Below are 23,262 nucleotides of genomic sequence, written 5' to 3' on the forward strand. Positions count from 1 at the left end.
TTTCTAGACCCCATCTCCAAAATAACCAGAGTGGAATGGACTGGAAGTGTGGCTCAAGTGATACAGCACCTGCTTTGTAAGTAGGAAGCTCTGAGTTCAAACCCCAGACCCACCAAAAAAACCAAAAATCAACCCAAACACCACACTTTCTTAGCCAGCTTTTACAGAGCTAACTGTACATGTTCATTGCTTCTTTTTATATCACATTCTACTATTTACAACTGTTATTGTGCCTTATATGTAGTTACCATGGACCTCTTACTCAAAAGCATTTTGAGTATAGACATTATGTATGCTTTGTCACTGCTTGGCCATAATTGGTACTTAATAAACTTAATTAAAACCAGATATATGCCTACACCCATAAATAATATCAAAAGCAGAGAGTGCAATAGGAAAATACAAATATTTGAGTGGAACTGACACTCACTTGCAGGGGAACAGTATAAGATCTTGAAACAGAGCAATGCTTTTCCAAATTTAATGTGTATAAAAGTCACCTGGGTATCTTATTGACCTGTCCCAAGAAATACTATTAGATTACCTGGATCTTGATTCAGTACAAGTAGGGTAGGGTGATTTACTTTCATTTCTAATAAGTTCCCAGATGCAGGTGGACTGTGGACAACATAAAGAGCAGCACTAGGGGCAGGGCGCCAGTGGTTCACGCCTGTAATCCAAGCTATCCAGGAGGCAGAGATCAGGAGGTTGGAGGTTTGAAGCCAGACTAGGCAAAGAGCTTGCGAGACCCTATCTCAAAAAAAAAGAAAAAACAAGGAAGGGGAAAAGCTTAATGTCAGGATGTCTGAACATAAAATTCTACCACTACAAGTTACTGGCTTTAAGGTTTTTTTCTTTTCTTTCTTTCTTTTCCTTTTCTTTCTTTTTTTTTCTAATAGTGGGGTTTGAACTCAAGGCCTCAAGCTTGCCAGAAAGGCACTCTACCACTTGAGTCACTCCACCAGCCCTGATTTAGGATCTTAAGTTATCACATTTCTTTAAGCCCAGCTTCCTTGCCTATAAAAAAATTGACAATAATAATGGAATCCTTTGGGACCGATATGGAAACAAAAAGTTGACCTATAAAACATACGCCTGACCATACCTAACCACAGTACATACTCAAAAATAAAACAAAAAAAAAGGTGCATTTCATGGTACAAGTACGTCAACAGAACAAATAGGCCTGCAGGATAAATCTGGTCCATTCACTGCTATGGTAATGCTGATGAACTAAGTAAGAATAGCTTTTTATTTTTTTAAATGTCTGAAAAATCTCAAGGATAACATGATAATTATGTAAAGTTCAAATTTCAGTGCCCATAAAGTGTTATTGGAGCACAGCCACACATATTCATCTGTTCACACAGAGGCTTTTGGGCCAGGATAGCAGAGTTGAGGACTCATATAGCAGATTACAGGGCCTGCAAAACCTGAAATGTACACTGTCTCTTCACATTAAGATTGTCAACCCTTAGCCAGGAACCAGTGGCTCACACCTATAGTCCTAGCTACTCAGGAGGCAGAGGTCAGGAGGATCATAGTTTGAGGCCAGCCTAGGCAAATAGTTCATGAGACCTATCTCAAAAAAACCCATCACAAAAAAGGGTTGCTGGAGTGGCTCAAGGTGTCAAAGTGTAGACCATGCATTCAAACCCTTAGTATCATACCAAGTAAATCTATCAGTGAATTCCTGGGGCTAGAAGCAAGTATTTGTGTCGTCCACTGAGGCGGTAATGCTCAGTGGCTGTGGTTGATGATGTCATAATACCTAAGTAATGAAGGATTCAAAGAAACCAATAAGAATTAAGAAGCAAGAGGAATTTTAGGGTAAATTGGGATAAATAACCAAAGTTCCTCAAACCAGGAAACGCTATTAGATGTTCCAACCCACTTTAAAAAAAAAGCATTTATTATACTTTTTCTGATTATAAAAGCAGTACATGTTTATGATATTTGGAGACTACAAAAATGTATACAAATATAAATTGGTCATATTCCCAGTATGAGAGAACCACATTTAAACACCTTTGTCTTTACAAAGTTGGGATGTTACGAAACAAATGGTTATATATTTTTAAGTGTGACAACATACTCATAGATTGTCTGAGAACATTGTGTTTAATGGGTAGCAAGGTTCCATTGCTTGGAAGTACCATAGTTTATTTAATCATTGCCCTCATTATTCAATTTTAAGGTATTTTAAGGTTTAAGTTTTTAATTATTTATAAAAATTCCACAATTATAATTTTTAACTGATTTTCCCTGATGATAAAATACTATCATAGTATTCTGTCAAAACGTGGGCTGCTTTTGAGGTAAGAGAGACAAGAAAAGGTATTGGTAGTTGACAGTCTGTCTCAAGTCTGTCTTCTTTTTTCCAGAAGTATCCACAATGGATACTTAATAAGCTTAATTAAAACCAGATATGTTAACACCCATAAATGACACTAAAAGTAGCAACTTTTGGATCTCTACCTAATGAAAATACCATTAAATGACATCTTTCACCATCCATGTTTTTCTATATACCCCATTATTAAATTCATACCATTACAATCAGGAAAATAGCTCCCCCTTCCCTTAGAAACAAAGGCAATAATCTTATCAAAAATATTTTATTTACAAAACAATCAATTATACTATACATCCTATACTGGAAGTACATTGAATAATTGCTAAAATAAATACAGGCAATTAATTCAACTTTTTATAAGAATGAGAAAATTTGACATTTGAATGTTATCAAAGCTTAACTTAGAACATAAATAGTTAAAAAGGCAAACTCAAGTTTTAGTCTCACTTATTGGCATGGAGTTTGTTTCCCAGGAGCTCCCCAGTCAGTGAGAGCCTGAGCCTCAAATGCAAATGGACCTTTTGTACGCAGAAGGTAGAATGTGCAGCTTTTTCTTAGGATAGATGTAACATAGTTGTCTGTATAGGAAGGAAGCACATTGTTTGACACGTGTGTCCTTGCTTCACCACAATGCTTTCTATCCCAACTCCCTATGTGTTCTTATTGTGAATTTAACCCGGGTCTACACAGCACTGCTACAAGGCAAGACTCATGGTGTAAAAAGTCAAATTGGATAATTGAAGCCTTGCAGTAACTAAATTGGGCGTGTTCAGAGTACCCAGTTTGTGATGCACTTATTAAACCTTGGTACTGTTTCTACTGTGTAGACGTATTTATGGAGGCCTAGAACAAGAAAGATGGAGTCATTAATCCTCTAATTCTGAAAAAAATCTTTCCTTGAAAGAGTTTAAATCTGCCAATTTTGAATTGATGTCTTACTTATATTATAATTTATTCACTTCACCCATGTAATCGCGAACATGCAAGGTGGCCTGGAAAGCTGAGAAAAGTAGGTGAATGAGTTAAGGCCGCAGAACAAAACCTTTGATGAACTGCATTGTATTTGTCCAAACTATGTATAACTTTTCTACTTCCCATTTTACTTGGCCTGGAAAATACTGAATCTCTCCAATACTATTCATCTCTGATGCTCACGTTTGTCCAGTGCTGGGTGCCTAGTGTCTTCTTTCAAGGACTAGCATTCCCTTTTAGTCTTATGAAAAAATTGCACTTTTCTACCCCTTCGGCCTTGACTTTTAATGGTTTTTTTGTACATACATAAACATGTATGTTTACTCCCAAAGTATGACAAGTATATTGACATTTTCTAAAAGAAAGGAAAAAAAGTTAAAATATTGAATGTTTAAATACTTTTTCACAGAAATAAACTATTCAATTGTAAAAGGTAAAGAGAGAGAGAAACATTTTATTCTTTCTATCAGGACTATCAGTCAACCAAGCTTCACATTTTGGGCAGGTATTTTTTTAAGTATGAAATTTTTTTCAAAACCTATTTTACTATTTAAAAAAAAGGAAAAGATGGATTTTGGTGGAGAAGTAAAATATAGAATATGAAAAATTTGTTTTAAAAATTGGTGTACAAAATTTAAAAACACAGTACAATTATATCAAAATACAACACAGCCAACGGCTTTCAAGATTTCCTTTGGCATTTCATTTGGTAGAGTTAAAGAGAAAAGTCTTCCTAAAAAAAATTAGCTATCAAAACAGTCCATTAAGTTAGGTTGTATAGGTTGAAAAAACTTTTCCTTGAGATTCCAAAACCTTTTCTTCCATGATAACCCACATAAAGCATGACTAGTGAGGTATATAGGGCAAACACTGTCAGGCAGATGCACAGGAAGGAAAAAGTGCATAAACAAAGATTTCATCCCATTTTCATAGAAATGACAGGTTAAATCTGAGTTCTTATCGATGTTATCATTTTACTTTGGCAGAATCAATAAACCCTTAAAATGTCTTTGTTCAAGTCCCAGCAGCAGTGATATGTCTCCCTTGGTGGCACTAATTGATGCCACAATACTGGATAGCCCCTAGAGGAACTAAGGTGTGTGTAACTGCAAACACCAAATGATGTGAGATCATACATCAAGCACCATGTCATACTGTTGTCCCTTCTTCCGCCTGCCACACTTATTGATAAGAACCACATACAGCGTCAAAAGCATGACCCAATAACACGCATAGAGCAAGGTCCCAACAATTAGAACAGTCTGTTTGGATTCTGAAAATGGCTTTTTAGATTCCTTATAAATGGTGAAAATCACACCGCCTAGGAGGATTGTAAACCAAACCGACACTGGAATGAGTCCTATGAAATTAACAACAATGGTTTTCCTTCCAGATGTGCCCCACCCAGCTTTGTTTATCGTTGCAATCGCAAACATCTTGGCAGGAAGTAAACTTGACATGTATAACACTGAGTAGAGAGACATAAAGACCATGACGATATTTCCTCTAAGGCAGCTGGCAAAAGATGATTTGATGAGACCTACTAGCTGGACAGTTAACAAGAAAAGGAGGATGTTCCAAATCTTCCCCCGGTAGAACAGCTGAATTACTGTGGCAATGAGAAAGAAGGGAAAGAATCCAGTGATAACCGCTTCATAGGTCATCCACAAGTGATGCTTGTGAAACCACATGGCGTTGTACAGCCACTCTCGGAAGTAGGACTTGCTCCATCGGGTCTGCTGGTTTAACCATCTGAGATATTCTATGGGTGTTTCAGTAAGGCACTTTGATCGAGCTGTGTATTTTGTGGCATAGCCCAGACTTAGCACCCGGTTCGTTAGATGTCTGTCATCACCAAAACTACATTGGTTGCCCATAAATTCCTGATTATACCAGTCTTCTACAAACTCATGCAGCAAGGAGTTTCTGTACATTCCCAGAGGTCCACTAATGCACTGGACACACCCAAAATAAGACTGGCAGGCCCTTTCTATATTAAAAGCCATCCAGTATCTTACACTGCTGAGGAAGGAGATCCAGGAATCATACTTGTTTAAAATCTGCAAAAAAAGGTAAAAAAAAATGAAAGTAAGTTTTAGCTAAAAAAAAAAAACCAAAAAACCCTCGAGAGCCCTGAGATTACTACCTAGCATGAAATTTATTACCTTATCCCCCTATTTTGAGTTCTTTCCTCTGTTTGATATACTTATTTTCTCTTATTCTGCATTGCTAAATTAACCTGATTAGTTCAGGGTATGTGTTAGGATCCTTTTAATGGTGAGTATTATTTTCTACTTACTGTCTTCTTGCTACCATCTAAGATTTGTAGGTCTTTTTAAGTCCTAATCAGTTCTGTTCTGGTTAGTTTCCAAGTTATCCAATCCTTGACTGTTAATTTTCCTTCTCCATTCTCTACACTGTTTTGTAATGCCAGTGATAAGAGTTTGCTCTGACCTCCTCATAGAAATCTGATCCTGAACTAATGCTTCATGCAAAGGCTACTGAAAAGTACAAGCTTTATCTTAGCAGTATTTCTAAATCATCTTCTCCGTCTCACTTTTATTCAGCTTTCATTTGAATTTTGCATGCTTCATTTATGTTTGTCCTTCCTTATGCAATTTCTTTGCTGTCACTGTCAACATGCACGGGTTATAAAGCAACACAAAATCTAAACTTCAAGGTGAATTTTCTATATGCTCCCCATCTTTTGTTAAAATCTAAACTCAAATTTTCAAAAGACTTAATTTCCACACTCATTTCTCCATCCACAAGCTTCCATTACCTTCATTAAAACGTCAATAACTGTTTCTCCATTGATAGTAAATGATGGGTCATGATGGAAAACTCACTTGCTGGTGGGTTTTGTGTGTGTGTGTGTGTGTGTGTGTGTGTGTGTGTGTGTGTGTGTATGTGTCTTTCTTCCTAGCATAAATTGTCATTGTCATTTCTCTTTTCTCCCTTTGTTTTCCAATTTGCATTCTTTAACCAACCATATACTGGCCAGCTGTTAAATAGAGAGGTATAAGATAATTCATTCCCTATCATACATCTATTTCTTTACTCTTGTAACTAAATGAACTCCGTACAACATCAGACTTAGCAGAACATTAATATTAAGTTATGGCCCGATAATGTGTGTTTGACATCATTACATAGTTAGGTTATGTTGTATATAACTTATAAGACCCTACAGACATAAGTTACCAGGACTAAACAAGGAACTTTTATGTTATTTCAATTTAGATGGGAAAAGAGGCAGTGAAATGGATCCTAGGCACATGTTAATGTGTATCTAGCACCAAGAATGATAGCTGGCACAGAGCTGATATGTAATAAATAATTCAGTGAATCCATGACTAAGAGTGCTACCAAAAGTGTCTCATGCAAACAGCAAAGCATATGCACCTGGACATCTCCCCCAACACCTCCAACCATGGGGTCTTCTTCTAAAACTTTCACCATCTCCACAGATGAGGCAGGGTCAAGCATGGTATCTGAATCACATACCTACAAAGAAAATTAATTAATGAAAAGAGAACAGCGATGTACTTTATATAGTCAAAATTGGGCATATACACCATGCCCTCAGCTTTGTTCTCATAAGACTTCAGGACTGTAAGCAGGAGGAGATGGTTTGTTACATCATATCAAACAGCTTATTTTTCAGTGGGCTCAATATTTAAGTTCATGCCATTGCTAGCTGGAATGATTTGTAAGGTAAACATCTTGTTCCAGTTTGGCAAGGATGTTCCAAATTTTGGCAATGAAAATCTGGTGTCCCAGGTTACACCCCAATCCTGGAAAACTAAGATGGTTAGTCACCTAGATGTCTTTTTTGTTGTTAATTGCCTTAAATAAGGCTTTTAAGCAATTTGTTCCTTGGATCTGAAAAATTAAAAATAAAATCTGTATCAGTGTTAAAAACAAGATATACTTAAACAAGATATACATAGCAGGGATTTCCTACCCATTTTAAGATAGTGAATAAAGGACAGAAATCCTCTTTCAGGGTAACTGTGTAGTTCTGAAGCAAGACTTCCACATGACCTAGGCTTAGTGAATGGTATTGCATAAGGCAGGGAAGGGACATAGCACGAGCTTTCAGAATATGTTATACTAGAGCATGAACTGTTCATCCAGCCTTTAGGTTTAAAAGTATATTTAAGCTGGGTGCCAGTGGCTGATGCCTGTAATCCTAGCTACTCAGGAGGCAGAGGTCGGGAGGACTGCAGTTCACAGCCAACCCAGGCAAATAGTTCCTGAGACCCTATCTTGAAAAAAATACATCAAAAAAAGGGCTGATGCAGTGGCTTAAGGTGTAGGCCTTGAGTTCAAATCCCAGTACTGCAGGAAGGGAGGGGAAAGAAAATGCAAGTCACCTAAAGTTATTCTACAAATGCCTGTCATTATGCTTAAAAACAATCAAGGGCCAAAACAAGCAATTCTGAAACCAAATCAAATCCAAGTTAAAGAAAATCATCTGTGCACCTCTAACAGATGTTTCTATGAAAGGCCATAGTGGGAAGGGTTGTAAATAGTACTTTCTGATTTCTGAACCAATTGAAGAGCTAAAACAGGCAGGGTGCAAGCGACTCATGCCTATAATCCTAACAAGTTGAGAGGCTGAGATCAGGAGGTTTTGCAGTTAGAGGCCAACCCAGGCAAATAGTTGGCAAGACCCCACCTCTAAAATAACCAGAGCAAAAATGGACTGAAGTTGTGACTCAAGCACTAGAGAGTTTGCTTTACAAGCATGAAGCCCTGTGTTCATTCAAACACCAGTCCCACCAAAAACAAAAAAGTTAAAACAAAAGAATATAGCAGATGAGGGAACCCAGTTACATTTGTGGAGAAGTGGGCACTACAATTCTGTTTCCCAGTACAGAACTTAGTCCCAGATAGCATCTAAATGGGACTAGCTTCCTCCTGCAGATACACAGTATGTCTTTTCAAAAGAGTATGGCTGATGTCTGTTTCTTAGGGGGTAGCCCACTTCCAGAAAACAGTGGGGAGAAGTTGGGCTACTCAGTGCTCCTTCTGTACTTACCAGTCAGATTAAGTCACCTACTCATCGTTGAGGAATGAAAGACAGCTGGCAAAGGCCAGGTGAATTACACCTGTTTACAGAGCTGCCTCCACATCAGAGATAACCAGACTTAGAAACAGAATGTCCCCACCTTCCTATCTGCTTATGGTTTGAAAATGGTTTATGCCCTCAAAAACTCATGTTGAAATTGGATTCCCAAGTGTAAGAACAGTTGAGAGGTGGTAGAAAGCTTTTAGGAAGTAGAATCCTAATGAAGAGCTTAATGGTGCTCTCAGGACTGTGTTAATCCTCAAGGGCATCTAAGTTCTTTTTCTTGTGGGTTTGGATTAGATACCATGAGGGTAAGTTGCTACAAAGTGAGGCTGCCTTCTTGTTTTTGTGGCCTTCTTTGCCATCATTTTCTGATGCAGTATGTAGGCCTCTGCTAGATGCTGCTGCCATGTGCAGTCTCACTAACTGAACTGAATTCTTTTCTTTAGAAATCATCTAGTGTCAAATATTCTGATACAGCAACAGAAAATGAATTAAGACAACATCCTCACAAGGATTACTAATTGGACAGTGTCCTTTTCTGCTGCATGTGCCAGAATCAAAATGTGGTAACCCAGTTTGATATCCCCACCCACAGGATGAATTACATGATTGGGACATCAGTCATGGCACGGTTTCCATTATTCTGCCCTCCTGTCTGGCTTTACTAGTTGGATTGAATCAAGATTATCCTTCATGCTGGGCACCAGTGGCTCACGCCTATAATCCTAGCTACTCCAGAGGCAGAGATCAGGAGGATAGCGGTTTAAAGTCAGCCCTGGCAGAAAGTTCAAGTCACACTATCTTGAAAATATCCAACATCAAAAAGGGCTAGTGGAAGGCTCAAGAGCACCTGCCTGACCAGTGCCTGGATGAAAATACCTTCTTAAATGCACTATTAAAATTTAAGGACTTAAGGAGTTACAGAAAGTAAACTTACTCCTCTAGATTTAAGTAATTTTACTAGGTAGAAAGTATGAGTTTTCATTCTGGAAAATAGGATTTTACTAACATCAGGTTTAAATTCAAACAAGCCCAGCCTCAGGAACTTTCACAGTCATCTGAAAGTGATGTTTTTGACTCTCCCATGCCTTCTCTATCATGGGAAGGGAACGGTGAAGGCAGAAATTCAACCCATCTTTAGAATCCAATATCCCTAAGTTCATGGCCACTCCCACTGCTATTGACTTAAGCTGGGAAAGGTAAAACCCAGAGAGCTAAAATAAGCTTAAAAACAACAGGAAGGGAGAGAACCAGACTTAATGTTCAAATAACTCCTCCTGTTTCTGAGCACAAGCAAGCCAGAAGAACTGCCACTTTGAAATGACTGAATTTGAACCAAACTTCTGAGGTTCTACATATTTAAATTGGACCCTGCCCCTCCCATTTTATAAAAGCAAACTGCCAGAAGTTCTCAGACAGACTGTTAGCAGAGTGAGTCTGGCTGTATCAGAGGGGAAACTCTCAGAAATCTCTTAGGAAAGGGTTTGTTATCAATAGATTGAAGTGCTTTGAAGAATATCAATTTCAGGATGCTGTTTGTTGACTAAATGCCAACTAGAAAGCCGTCTTTGCCAATCTGTAAAAGCATATGCAGTCAGACATTTTCTTATTAGGATATAAATAACTTTAATCCTTACAATCCTTAACAATCCACATAATAGGACAGGGTGTCTAGTTGTCTCCTTACCAATAACAAGTGTTCAACTTCATGAATGTTAGTAATTTAGCTCTGGACTAGAATTTGGGGAAACACTGAGTTCATTCAGAACTGAAACTCTCGTAAGGAAAAACTATAGGACTTGACTTACATACAGGAAACACAAAAATGAAGACTTTTTGGTCATAGCTGAGGATTACTACTATGATTTGTTGAAACCACATGACCACTGGTTATGAGATTTCTCACCAGGAGATATGGAAATGAAGCAAAACCACAACTTCTAAGTGAGTGGAAAATGTCAAGACAAAAATAGTTATTGGGAAGAATAGCTGCTTCTCCATTGTAGAAAGTGGCTGTACATTATGTTTTATGCTTCCATGTGTCACTTGGACAGAACCTGGAGAGAGTGACCACCCAGGTGAACTAGCTCCTTAAAACTCCTGACCTCATTTCCCAAAGTGTCCATCCCACAGGTGAGAAATATGGATAATGAGAACCTAGGTCCTAAGTTTGTTGCAATGGTCAGCTGATGAGATGACCTCTTAATAATGGCTAACTCATAGTGAGTGTCCAATAATTTGAAACCATGTATACTAAGATATATAGACCAAAACCAAAGAAACAAATTCATGACACTAGTTCAAAGAAAGTGTCCTTGCTATACTTACTGTAAATAAGCTATGACTCCCTGAGAGTGAAACTAATGCCTCATCCAATGGATTTCAAACAAGGTGAATTCTTGAGCAGACAATGAAAAAAAGTCCTTAGATTGGGCCATTAATTAGTGGAAATAAAACAGTGGCTTGCATTTGATTACAATTCATTCACTACCTGAATGTACCATTGGAATAAAATGTATGTCATCATGTGGAAAAGGATGAACCACAGACCCACTGCAAAACGTTCATTGCATCTGGACTGGACATCATTAACACTGAACTCGAAGCTGCGATGGACTAGGTACATGACCTTTGGTTTTGGAAGCATGTAAATGTAGAAGACAAACTCAAATCTATACCCAGAGAACTACATTGTCTTTCGAAAAGGTGTACATATGACTAGTAATTTTTTTGGGACTATGATATAGGGGTAAACAAAACAAGGAGAAAAATAATCTTTACAAAAATAGAACACTGCACACAATCTAAATTTTCTCATCTAACCAAAAAGTTCTATTAAAAGCTCATAGTAAGTCTAGGGGCATAGTTCAGTGGTAAAGCACCTGCTTAGCATGCAATAGGCCCTGGCTTTGATCCCCAGCACTACAAAACAAATATACAAATAAAATTCTTAGTGTATGAGCTTTATTTATATTCCCATACACTTCTAGGACTTTTACCAATATTATGATGCTTTTTTAAAAAAACATTGAGTTTTCTATTCACTTGGATTCTAGATAAAATTTAGTTTGTAAACATACTTAAGCTTACCAGCTTCAGAGCAAATAAACAGAAAATCATAAAATCTAAAATCTGAGCCATAGATCCTTTGAAATTAATGAGCAAAACAATTCCTAAAGAAAAGTATATTCACAAAATAATAATAATCCTTTGTTTTTGTTTGCTTATGAGTTTTTTGCAGTATGGAGTTTGAACTCAGGGCCTCATGCTTGCTAAACAAGTACTCTTACAACTTGAGCCACACCCCCAATCCTTTTTCTTTAGTTTTTCAGATAGGGCTTTCAGCTTTTTCCCAGGGTTGTCTACCGCATAATTGAGATCACAGGCCTGTACCACCATGGCCAGCTTGTTCTCCAAAACAGGACCTCAATAACTCTTTGCCCTGGTTGGCCTCAAACCATGATCTTCCTACTCTGCCTCCCAAGCAGCTGAGATTCAGGCATGAGCCACCACGATACGACACACAAAATAATTTTTCAGGAAAGGGACTGAGGAATAGGGAGGACAATTTTTTCTTAAGTGATTTATGGTACAGAATCTCAAATTTAGCCAATGGAAAGGCTCTAGACTATAGACATATAAGCAATTTGGTGCATCTTTGTTGCGAAGATAAGCATTCCTTATTAGAATGAGTTATCCAATTTGTTATAAAGAATTCCTACCTTCAGTCAACCTATTATCCCTTCCAAGCATTGAGAAAGAGGGAGTGATTGGTTATTCTCTTCTCTGTAAGAAAGCTTCAACAGGAGTGAAAGTGACAGAAGACACAAAGCAAAGGTGACAAGCCAGCTGGAAAAGTAGAACACCAAATGTTGTCACCTTGGAGGCTTAAGCAACTAAACACCCTTATTCCAAATGTCTGGAATTCTCATTCTAAAGAGGGGAATTGGGAAAGCCCATAATGACAGCACTTAAATCAGAGTTTATCTTCAAGAACCCAACTTTTGTTGAGTCCTGAGCTGGGAGGAATCTAGAGATCATGTATTCAACCAGCTCTCCAAATGAAACAGAGCTCAGTCTTTTTTTGTATTTTGAGGCTCTCTTTAATCTTATCCCTAAAAATAAATGACAGAAAAAAAATCCCAAATTTTCAACTCTGGTCTTTTCAGTTGCTTATGTTTCCTACATGGAACAGGAATGGGGCAAATGTTGCATACAGTTGGTTGTCATTATTTACAGTATCCATGCTCTATAAAATTGTCATGAACTCTAAGTGGAGATTACTGAAAACTTGTTTCTAGAAAAAACAAATGGTTAAGTTCCTCTGAGCCTCTACTGACAAAAAAAATCAATTTGACTACTGATCAATACATAACCTTTCTTTCTTTGTAATTATGTTTAAATTGTTGATTCATAAACATTGAACTCATGCTCAACAGAGTAACAACTCATGCCTGTCAGAAACTCACTATTTCCATAAGGCATGTCACAGCATTCTTGTGCTTATACTAGACAAACTTCAGCCCAACGTGGGGATCATTTTAAACAGCTATGTCACAAAAACAAAAAAACAAAACAAAACAAAAAAAACACTAAAATGTGAAAAACATGACACTAAACAGACTATAAAGAGGATAACTCTTTATAGCATAAAAGCTGAGATGAGAAAGCAAAGTATCCCTTTGTTTGACCTCAGCTGGAGTATACACTTTGGGTGACTCAAAATTTTTAGGACTATGTGGATCAGATGACCAAAGCACATGTGTATTGATTTTGGGGTTAGAATTTTAGAGAACAGATATATTTGCAAATACTGAATCCATAAAAGTTGACTGCACTAATTAGTTACACACTTATTTTTTCCCCAATGAATTCTGGATTTCTAGGGTGGTGCCAGATTGACTTACTAAAATTGCCTCTTGTTATACTCTTTTAGAAAATGTTCATATTGGAGGAAGGAATAAGTAATAATTTAAAAGAAAATGTTCTTATTTATTGTATATACATTCTACCTGAGAAATCCCTAATAAATAGTGTCAGAGGATATTATATTTTTCCTTTTGTCTCATAGACTGTAGCCACTGAATTATAATGATGATCAATGATAAGAGGTACTAAGAAAACAAATGTATATCTTCTAATAATGTTATATAAAATGATATGAAAAAAGTAAAATACAATCCTAAACTGTGTTAAGAATAATGGAAAGGCTGGTCACTGGTGGCTCACACCTGTAATCATAATTTAGGATGATTGAAGTTTGAAGCCAGACCAACACTATCTTGGAAAATTCTATTACAAAAAAGGGCTGGTGTTCAAATCCCAGTAGTGGGGAAAAAAAAGGAAAAAAATTGAAGGGTATACACTGAGAAGTACTAATCCATCAGTTATATATATTTGTTTATTATTTCTCATGGTACTTTTTTCATATTTTCATAACATGCTGTTATAAATGTGCTACTTTAATAAATAAAAAAGCTAACGTAAGCACTATTTGATAAACTTTTTGCCGTACCTTAAAGCCAAATCCAATCAGTCAGAATCTGTCCTTTTTGAAACAGTCTCTCTAGAATAAACATTGACTTGGAATTTTAAAATTCTTCCTCCTTTGCTAATTTTACATTTTCTTCTTTTCTCACTTTATTATTGTTCTTCTCCATTTTTCTATCTTTAACTCTGAACAGCCACAAACATCACAGGTAATTTGGTGGACATTGGCTTTCTCCTGGACTAGAACTTCCTCAGTGTTCTGGGTCAGCATTCATTACTTGAATGACAGTAAGTGATCAGTAGCGGAGACTGCAGATGAAAACTGAGACAGATAGGTGGACAGGTGGCAACTGATAGAGAATTGTTCCTAAGCAAACCATAGGAAGTGGATCTACAGGTCCCAGCAGTGTAGGTAGAAGGGATAACCTCAATACAGGAAGTTGGCTGAGTGCTACTGCAACAGAATAAGCAAGAGAATAAGGATGACATTAAGGACTTTTCAGAATGAGTACAGTTTTTTCTCCTTTAGAGGCAATGTCATCTGTTAGTACTTAAGCAGGGAGGAGTTTGGACAGGGTGCTGGGAGCATGGTGAAGGTATGAAATAATAGGTCGAGATCATGAGACCCATAAGACATTGAGGATCGAGAGAAGAGTACAGTGAGCACTAAGGACCCAGCTGTGACAGGAAACCAATCCTTTTGGCCATCTCTATGCATAATTATGCAGTATTCTCCAGAAAGTGTGTAAGCAGGCCTTCAATTTCTTCCCCAGCCCTCCATTTTCTCTTGTGTCTTACCTCCTGAACCGTGCTTTCTTCTTTCCCTAACCAGCCTACACACCAATTTCAGATGCCAGCAATGCTTAGTAGCCAACATCTTCACACCCATCTTTCTTTCTGAGACTTTTACATTTCAATCCCTAAAGCCTAGGCCAGTCACAATAGAAGAGTGTTCAGTGTTTAGTTTGAACCTTAGGAAACTGTCATTTTTATAGGTCAAGCATGGTTAGATATCAGGGTAGGAGGGTGGGTTGATGAAGGATGGCAGATGGAATTACCAAACTCAGAATGCTAAAGAATTTCTACCTTTGTTTGAGTGTGTGCAACTGGCTGAGTCTCAGGGGGCCTCAGGACCTAGTTAACAGCAGCTGTTGGGGGCAGTTTTCTGGAGGGTTCTGCCTGGAGAAAGGAAGGTTCTCCAGCCTGTTTAGGGCTTGAGCAGAAAGCCTACTCTGCCCTTTCGTACTCTGTATGACTTTTTCCTGGACAGGCACAGTGTAAAGTTGTCAAGGACACAAACAAAATTCAAAACAAGAATAAGAGGAGAAGGGGGTTGGGGAGGAGTAGGTGAAGAAAGGAAAGAAAGAAAGAAAGAAAGGAAAGAAAGAAAGAAAGGAAGGAAGGAAGGAAGGAAGGAAGGAAGGAAGGAAGGAAGGAAGGAAGGAAGGAAGGAAGGACGGAAGGAAGGAAGGAAGGAAGAAAGAAAGAAAGAAAGAAAGAAAGAAAGAAAGAAAGAAAGAAAGGAAGGAAGGAAGGAAGGAAGGAAGGAAGGAAGGAAGAAAGAAAGAAAGAAAGAAAGGAAGGAAGGAAGGAAGAAAGAAAGAAAGAAAGAAAGAAAGAAAGAAAGAAAGAAAGAACCCACACAATGCTGTCTTAATTGGAACTGACAACTGCAGCAGTTGTTTTAACTAGGATTGAAGGCAAAATATCAAAACAGATGTTTTCTCACTTGAGGCACAGAGCTTCATTCTTTGTGTCCTCCAAGGCCCTAAATCATGCTTTTTTTTTTTTTTTTTTTTTTTTTTTTTCCTCAATACTAGGGCTTGAACGCAGGGCCTACACCTTGAGCCACTCCACCAGCCCTTTTTTGAGATAGGGGCTCATGAACTATTTGCTGGGCTGGCTTTGAACCTTGATCCTCCTGATCTCTGCCTCCTGGGTAGCTAGGATGATAGGCGTGAGCCCTGGCACCTGGCTGGAATCATGCTTGTCTTTGAACATATCCATCATACTCTTAACTAGGCCCAAAGTTGGACTTTGTAAATACCTAGTGTCTGGAAATAACAGAAACTACCTTAATTGTGAGAGTGCTACTATTGAGAATTGATGAGAAACTCAAAGCTCTATCAACTCTTAGAAGTGAGACTAACATGCAGGCAGGTATCAATGAAATGCTTCAAACTCTTTAGTTATTAACTGCTGTTTGTGGTGACAAGCAGCAGACATTATGATTTTTTTAGTTTGGACTAGATAACATAAATAACAGTAAAAGCTTTAAATTAATAATGTCATAAACAACTTTTGTTAAGCATTTGAGATGCATTATGGCATAATTATCTTAAATCACTTTTGACATTAGTTTACTCTGCCAGTAAACTGAGGCCCATGGAGATAGACTTGCTCAGTGAATAGCTAGTAATATCTGTGACTAGAACCAGTCAAAAATACTCTAAAAAAAAAAAAAGATAAAGATAAGGAAAAAAAAAAAGAAAAACAAAATACTCTAAAGATAAGGTTCATTCTCATTTTATTACTCTAAGACCCAGTGGGCATTACTTTGTGGCAGTTAGAAAAATAGGGGTCTTCTGAAAGCTAGGACTTCACCTTTAAGAGAAGAGGAAAAGTATCCCAGTGACTTTCTATAGGTATTTCTCCCTTCTTGATATTATGGCCAAAAGCTAACTAAAGAATCTGCAGAAAATTTAAAATTAGAAAACTCACAGGCACACCAGGAATGTTCTAAAGAAGAAAGACTTAATGAAAACTGGGGCAGGAGGGGCTGACAGAGTGGTAGAGCACCTGCCTAGTAAGTATGAGGCTGAATTCAAACCCCAGGACTGGAAAAATAAAAAAGGAAAATGAAGGCGTTTTCCTTTTTTGTGTATGATAGCACACAAAACTAGTGTGCTGTCAGAGAATTAATGAGACACAGCCTGCCTAATTTTCACGCTAGCAAACATCCCAAATGCTTTCAAAGGTCAAGCTACAGTGAGGTAATGTTGTTTGGAGAGTGAAATAAACACTACTTTGCTTTTGCTGGGATTATTTTTGTTTTCATTTTCCTTTTCTTTCTCTCTCTGTTTGATTCCTTGCTCTTTTAAATCAAATTTGTTCTCACCACTTCCCTTTTCCCCCGTCTATGTACAAAGCATTTTATAACCTTCCCTTCAGCCTGTAGATTTTCTCTACACTCTTCTGCTCACTCAGACACTATTTTCTTACAGAGCTGGAGACGTTTTTTAGAGTCTGGAAAATGACTGGAAAAGTTTGATTTGACTTGGCAAAACCAAGGGGACAGGGAAGGTAAGGGAGGGGGAGAGAAGGGAAGGAAGGTCTCCTGTAGTCCACATTTCTAACCAATAGCATGACAAGCTAAGCATTTTCATAGATAGTCTTAACAGTTTTACAAGATTTTTTTTTTTCCTGTCTTTCAAAATGTGCTTTCAACAGTCATGCTGTTTTCAAATGAACTGAAAGGAGTACTGTGCTCCAAGGGACAAGGATGGGCTATAGCATATGACTGGAGAGATACAAAAGCTGCTTTATTTAAATGTATGTTTGCCCTGGCAGAAATCTGGAGACCTACCTGTACATAATCCACACTTCGTCCCAGTGCTCTGAAGGCTGTGTACATGACTTCTCTTTTTCCTCCCCACTTTTGCATGATGCAAATACTTTTGTTGGATAAAACCAATTGAGTTACATGTTGTGAGCTTTCTTTATGCGACTCATCTGTCTCACCAGGACCCTTTTCGTGGAAGTTGTTCTTCCAGATATAAGTGGCTGATTTGTCCCTACCCATTACTTCACTGAAGATGTCCATCATATAGAGGTCGTCATCTGAGTTTCCATCTATGACCATAACGACTTTAATCCCAGGGTAGGTTAGCCTTTTCACAGATTGCAAACATTTCCTTAAGTAGTCTGGATCTTCTTGATAGGCAGCGATGCAAAGAGCAACAGTTTTGTTCAATTTAATGGGGGTTTCAAGGGATTTTTTCATTTTCCGGTGTTCCAAAAAGGCAAACAGGCTTTGAATGATGAGGTGTGATGCTAAAAAGGCACCATACAGTCCAAAAGAGAAATAATAATTATCTGTTTGTATAAACTGGTAGCCAACGATATAAGCAGCTGTGATTCCAAGGAGAAGAGAGACTCCAAAAAGTGTGGTTCCAATTATTCTCAGGATACATAGAAACCTCTCACAATGCATCTGCAATAAAATCAAATGACACTCTTGGTTAGCCACTCTTGTGCCATGCTTGTTATATACATAGTATCAGGGCAGAGCATTGCCCAACAAAGTTTCTCATTTGATTTGCTGTGTGACCCCACATAGCAAATCTTCAAGGCAAAAATAAGGATGCCCTTTTAGTACAACTCAGAAGGCTGTTTCAAGAATCAAATGAGATCCAGTCCTGGTGGCTCATGCCTACAATCCCAGCTACTCAGAAAGCAGAAATCAAGAGGAATGCAGTTGGGGCAGCCCAGACAAAAAATTAAGACCTCCATCTCAACAAACAGGGTGTGTTATGGTATAGCACACCTGTGATCCCAGTTATTAGGGTGGAATAAATAGGATCATGGTCCAAGCCAGCACAGGTGAAAACATGAGACCCTATTCAAAAAAAAAAAAAACTAAAGCAAAAAGAACTGGGGACAGAATACCTGCCTCATAAGTTACAAGTTCAAACCCCAGTACTGCCAAAAATTAATCAAATGAAGTAGTGGTGCTATTCAATATCATAGTGTATTAAACAAACACCTGGATGTATTGCTTTTATTGTGAGATACTTTTTTAAGCCTCTACTCTATATGGTCACAGGTAGGCTTGGAAATGAAACTTCCCAAGCCCCAGAGCAATCTTTTCCTACTGTGCCATGAGTCCCTTCAGCCCCTAATCATTTAAGTAAAAATTCCAGATAATTTCTCATGTGTGATTCCAGGTCATCTCCAACACAAACTCCTTAACTTACGTCCCTTCTATGTGGCTAACTGAGAGTGGAGCTCAGAATACCTGAGTGTTAGTACTAGTTGACAACTAGCTGTGTGACTGTGGGTGAGTCACCTTACCACTCTGGGCCTCAATGTTTTCTGTTTGCTGCCTTTAATCTGTTAAATATGAAAGCTTACAGTTTATTTCAAAATTTCCCTTTGATGTTACACATTTCTCATCCCTAGATATTCTGTGCACATATATTTCAAAGTTGCTTTGAGTCTGAACTGTATGCCTTTGTTTAGATGTTTCTCTTCCATTCGCCATCACCAACAGCAGAAAGATCATGGGGATCAGGAACCTTGCTGGAACACTGTAATCATACAATAAATGCTTGTAGAAATAATGAATTCAGTAAAGAAATAATATCATGCTTAATTTCAACAGGTAAATGCCATTCTATTAAAAGCTGTAGCACAGACTTGAAACCTGTTTCAGCTCTTACTGATAGCCAATTTTGCATTTCTCCTAAATAAGGTTTTAAACAACCTAAGGTACAAAAAAAAAAAAAAAAAAAAAACCCAAGGACAGGAGAGAATTTTCTGTATTTCCCAAAGCCCTTCCAATGCTGAGCATTGAAAGGGTACTTGGTAAACCTATTTTCCCTTTAAGTTTTATTTTTCTTTCTCTTTTTTTTTTTTTTGTGAGACTCATGTTGGAAATCCAGTGTTCTATCACTTGAGCCACACCTCCATTCCATTTTTGCTCTGGTTATTTTGGAGATGGGGTCTCCTGAACTATTTGCCTGGGCTGGCTTCAAACTATGATCCTCCCAACTTCAGCCTCACATGTTTGCTAGGTTTATAAGTGTAAGCCACAGACAGACACCCAGCTTCCTTCTCTTCTAAGAATGAACTAAGGGACGTAATTGGTATACATGTAGTATTCCCATTTTCAGTCCCTCACATCAACTTTGAGGGTTTGTCACACAATTATTACTTACCAACTAGCTTCTGAATGCTGAGTAAACTTATTTTAAATTAAAATGTAGGTTAAGCAATTTGTAAAAGCTCCTGCTTGATATGCTATTTATAGTTTCCTAATCCACACCAAAGTGTAAAATCGAATTTCCACCTAGATTATGGTGATGTCCTCTTGTCTCTTAACAATTGTGTGGTCATCACCTTGCTCACCTCTAGAAAGGCACCACTGACATACTGCACCTGATGGGACGCTGAGGTGGTCCTGAGTGGGTGTGCATTACACTTCTGAGAACTACAGTGTGGCAGCTTCACCACGAGTGTTGCACCTCTGTGCTAAGCCATGCATTCCCGCCTCTGGATATCTGAGATTCGCCACCTCCAGCAGCATCCCTTACAAGAGGGTATGCCTCCTCCAATGTCTTTCCCTTCCACATGCTTGATATTTATAGTAACAAGTTTCTAGGGGATTGCATAGGCTCAAGAAAGAAGGACCTTGGTCCTTGAATTGCCATACAGAACTTGCCCACTCATCTGGATACCTGGCTCGGACTCTTACGTTAGCAAGAAATGATTGTTAGATGTTTGTTTCTTATCTGTCATAGGCATTTTAGGGTTTAGTTCACCCTAACTCTTATAAACTAGATAATGCAAAGCAACCTAGAAGGCAGATTCTAGTTTGTGGACTTCATTTTCTTTTGTTAAATGGGAGTGCCAATATTTGTCAAAGATTCTTCACAGGGCTGTGCTGGGGAACAAAATGAAATAGTTTGTCAAAAATCCAAAAACATACTGGGTGCCAGTGGATCAGGCCTGTAATCCTAGTTACTTGGGAGGCTGAGACTGGGAGGATTATGGCTTGAGGTCAACCTGGGCAGAGTTCACAAGACCGCATCTCCAAAATAACCAGAGCAAAATGAACTGGAGGCATGGCTCAAGCAGTAGAGTGTGTGTTTTGCCAATTAAAACCCCTGAGTTTACCCCTGAGTTTAATCCACAAACACAATGGCTAGGTGCAGTAGCTCACATCTGTAATCCCATGCATTTAGGAAGCAGAGATTAAGATGATCCTACTTTGAGGTCAGCCTAAGCAAAAAGTTAGGGAGATCCCATCTTAATCAATAAGCCAGGTATGATGGCACATGCCTGCTATCACAGCTATACAGAAGACTTAGATTGGAAGATCTCATTCCTGAGAAAAAAGCAGGAGATCCTATCAGAAAAATATCAAAAAGGAGGCATGGGGAGGGCTGGGAGCATTGTTCCAGTGGTAAGAGTTCCTGCCTAGCAAGTGCAAAGCCCCGAATTCAAATCACAACACTTGCAAATAATCAAGTAAGTGCTAGAAAACATGATGCAGTTTAAAAGATCATTTAACTAGGAAGCTGATAAACATACAAAACAAATTTGTGTTCCACTTTTAGCAGACGAATAGGCCACCATGGAGTGTAATATGGTACCCATATGAACGGAATGTTGAGACTGCTGAAGAATAGAGAAGTTCTGAGTTCAGTGAAAGGCAAGCCAAGATTGTCTCTTGCTAATTAACTCAGCGACAGGGATGCTAGACACTCCCAAAGGGTACGTTAACCAAAGTCAAAAGGTGCTGCAAGCACCAGACTTGGAACTTGTCATTTCCAAGACATGAGTCATTCTCACAGGAGTGAAAAATTTCAAGGACTAAAGCACTTTGCCAGGGAGAAGCTTACATGTGTGTTTCGCTTACGTTTAAAACCACCATCGCCAGCAGCAGAACTGCCTGCCATTCTTTTCCATTATTCACATTTTCCTTGCTTTTATCAGTGCACGTGGACATAGAGAGTGGTCACATCACATCTGCTGGCCACAGTCAAAGTGGGAACACCCTCTTACATCATAGGAGTCTACAGAATGTCCTTTTGAAGCCTGGGAAAAGTTGCTTGCTAACTCTGACAATGTGGCTAGAATTAAACCTTATATTCCTGCTGGATATCTCAGCGTGGCCGCCTGTGACACATAGAGCATCTTAGCACAGGCCAAAGGGCAAGAAGGCACATTTTAGAGCCAGCTTTGCTGAGGGGATACACTGATCTTGGGGAATGACACACAGGATGTGGTTTTGTTTGGTTTTTTTTTTTAATTCCCCTGGGCAATTTCTTAGATATGGACACCATGTGTAAGACTTTGAGACAATCCCTAATTCAAAGGTTCTGTGTCTCAAGCATACTCTCCTACTAAAACAGGAACATGCCTATATGGGTTTTTGTTAAGTTGGAAAAACAGAATTAGTTCAGTCCTAGATCCTTAGAGCTTTCTGCTAGACAGAACATGATTTTAACAATCTGTATTCTATAAATATTTAAAATATAAAACTTGGATTTTTTTTAACCAATAGTCATTAGCCTACTAATTGATTTTTTTAAATGGCTCGTGGACTTGATAAAAATTATTTAATAATTTCTATTCTCCACAGAATTCCGGGCCAAAACCAAGTGTCAAGGAATGGCTTAATGTAACAAATTCAATGATCAGATAGATGATAGATGGACAGAGATTATATATTTTCACTCATGTGCCCCAAAGACATAAAACATTGCCTGGCTTATTGTTGTTACTCAGTAAATCTGTTGAATAGTAGACAGGTGGTGGTGGCTCACGCCTGTAATCCCAACTACTTGTGAGGCAGAGATCAGGGGGATCTCTGTTGGAAGCCAGCCTAGACAAATTGTTCATGAGACCCTATCTCAAAAACACCTGATACAAAAAAGGACTGGAGGAGTTGGCTGGAATGGTAGAGCACTTGCCTAGAAAGTGTGAGGCCCTGAGTTCAAATCCCAGTACTACAAAAAAAAATCTCAAATATCATCATAATTATTTCAATGGCCCCTAGTATTTATTCATCATGTATTAGATTTCAAGTAGAAAATTTTTGGTTGTTTAACAGCATGACCTTACTTAATTTTAATGGCTTTAGGTAGAAAACATTAATCTCATGTTACAATGTAAGTATTTAAGTAGCCTACCCAAATTTACAAACCAGGAGTGAGACCACACAGCAGCCTAAGACTAGATGACTAACATTCTCAGATTTTAATCTGCATGACAAAATAGGCAGCATCTTTTTGTTTCTGGCTTAAAGAAAAAAAAAAACTTATTGTATAAAGAAAGTTTGATCAGAAAAGAACTTAGAAGGTTGTGTCCCTGCTATTATGGAAGCTGGAGAATAAGCATTCTCTGAAGTACAGATACAAGGCCAGCCAATGTGCAGATTTCTTGGCTCAAAGACTTTCCAGATGCATGCAGCCTAAGGGGACATGAGATGGTGTTTTAAAAGGCACTGCTGGTTACATCTGTGCAACCCCAATTCTGATTCTAAGGCCAGCAGCCAAAATTCCATCTCATAATAAGGCAGTAAGTACTGCCTCCATTGCTCTCACGTATGGAGCAGACAGAAAGCCCTGCTGTTACT

General features: G+C 38.3%; 1 protein-coding gene across 1 annotated transcript in view; it reads right to left on the minus strand.

Annotated features, from left to right (window-relative positions):
• Nucleotides 1-1,894: 1,894 nt before the first annotated feature.
• The window catches only part of Has2 (hyaluronan synthase 2), a 28,874-nt gene continuing 7,506 nt past the window's right edge, over nt 1,895-23,262 (minus strand). Inside the window, exons 2-4 of the mRNA XM_020153582.2 lie at nt 17,485-18,111; nt 6,734-6,835; nt 1,895-5,388 (exon numbers count right to left, since the gene is read on the minus strand). Of these exons, the coding sequence (XP_020009171.2) occupies nt 4,459-5,388; nt 6,734-6,835; nt 17,485-18,111 (1,659 nt within the window). The 3' untranslated portion in view covers nt 1,895-4,458. The remainder of the gene's footprint in view (nt 5,389-6,733; nt 6,836-17,484; nt 18,112-23,262) is intronic.

This window comes from Castor canadensis, chromosome 3, assembly GCF_047511655.1.
Source record: "Castor canadensis chromosome 3, mCasCan1.hap1v2, whole genome shotgun sequence".
Classification (NCBI taxonomy): Eukaryota; Metazoa; Chordata; class Mammalia; order Rodentia; family Castoridae; genus Castor; species Castor canadensis.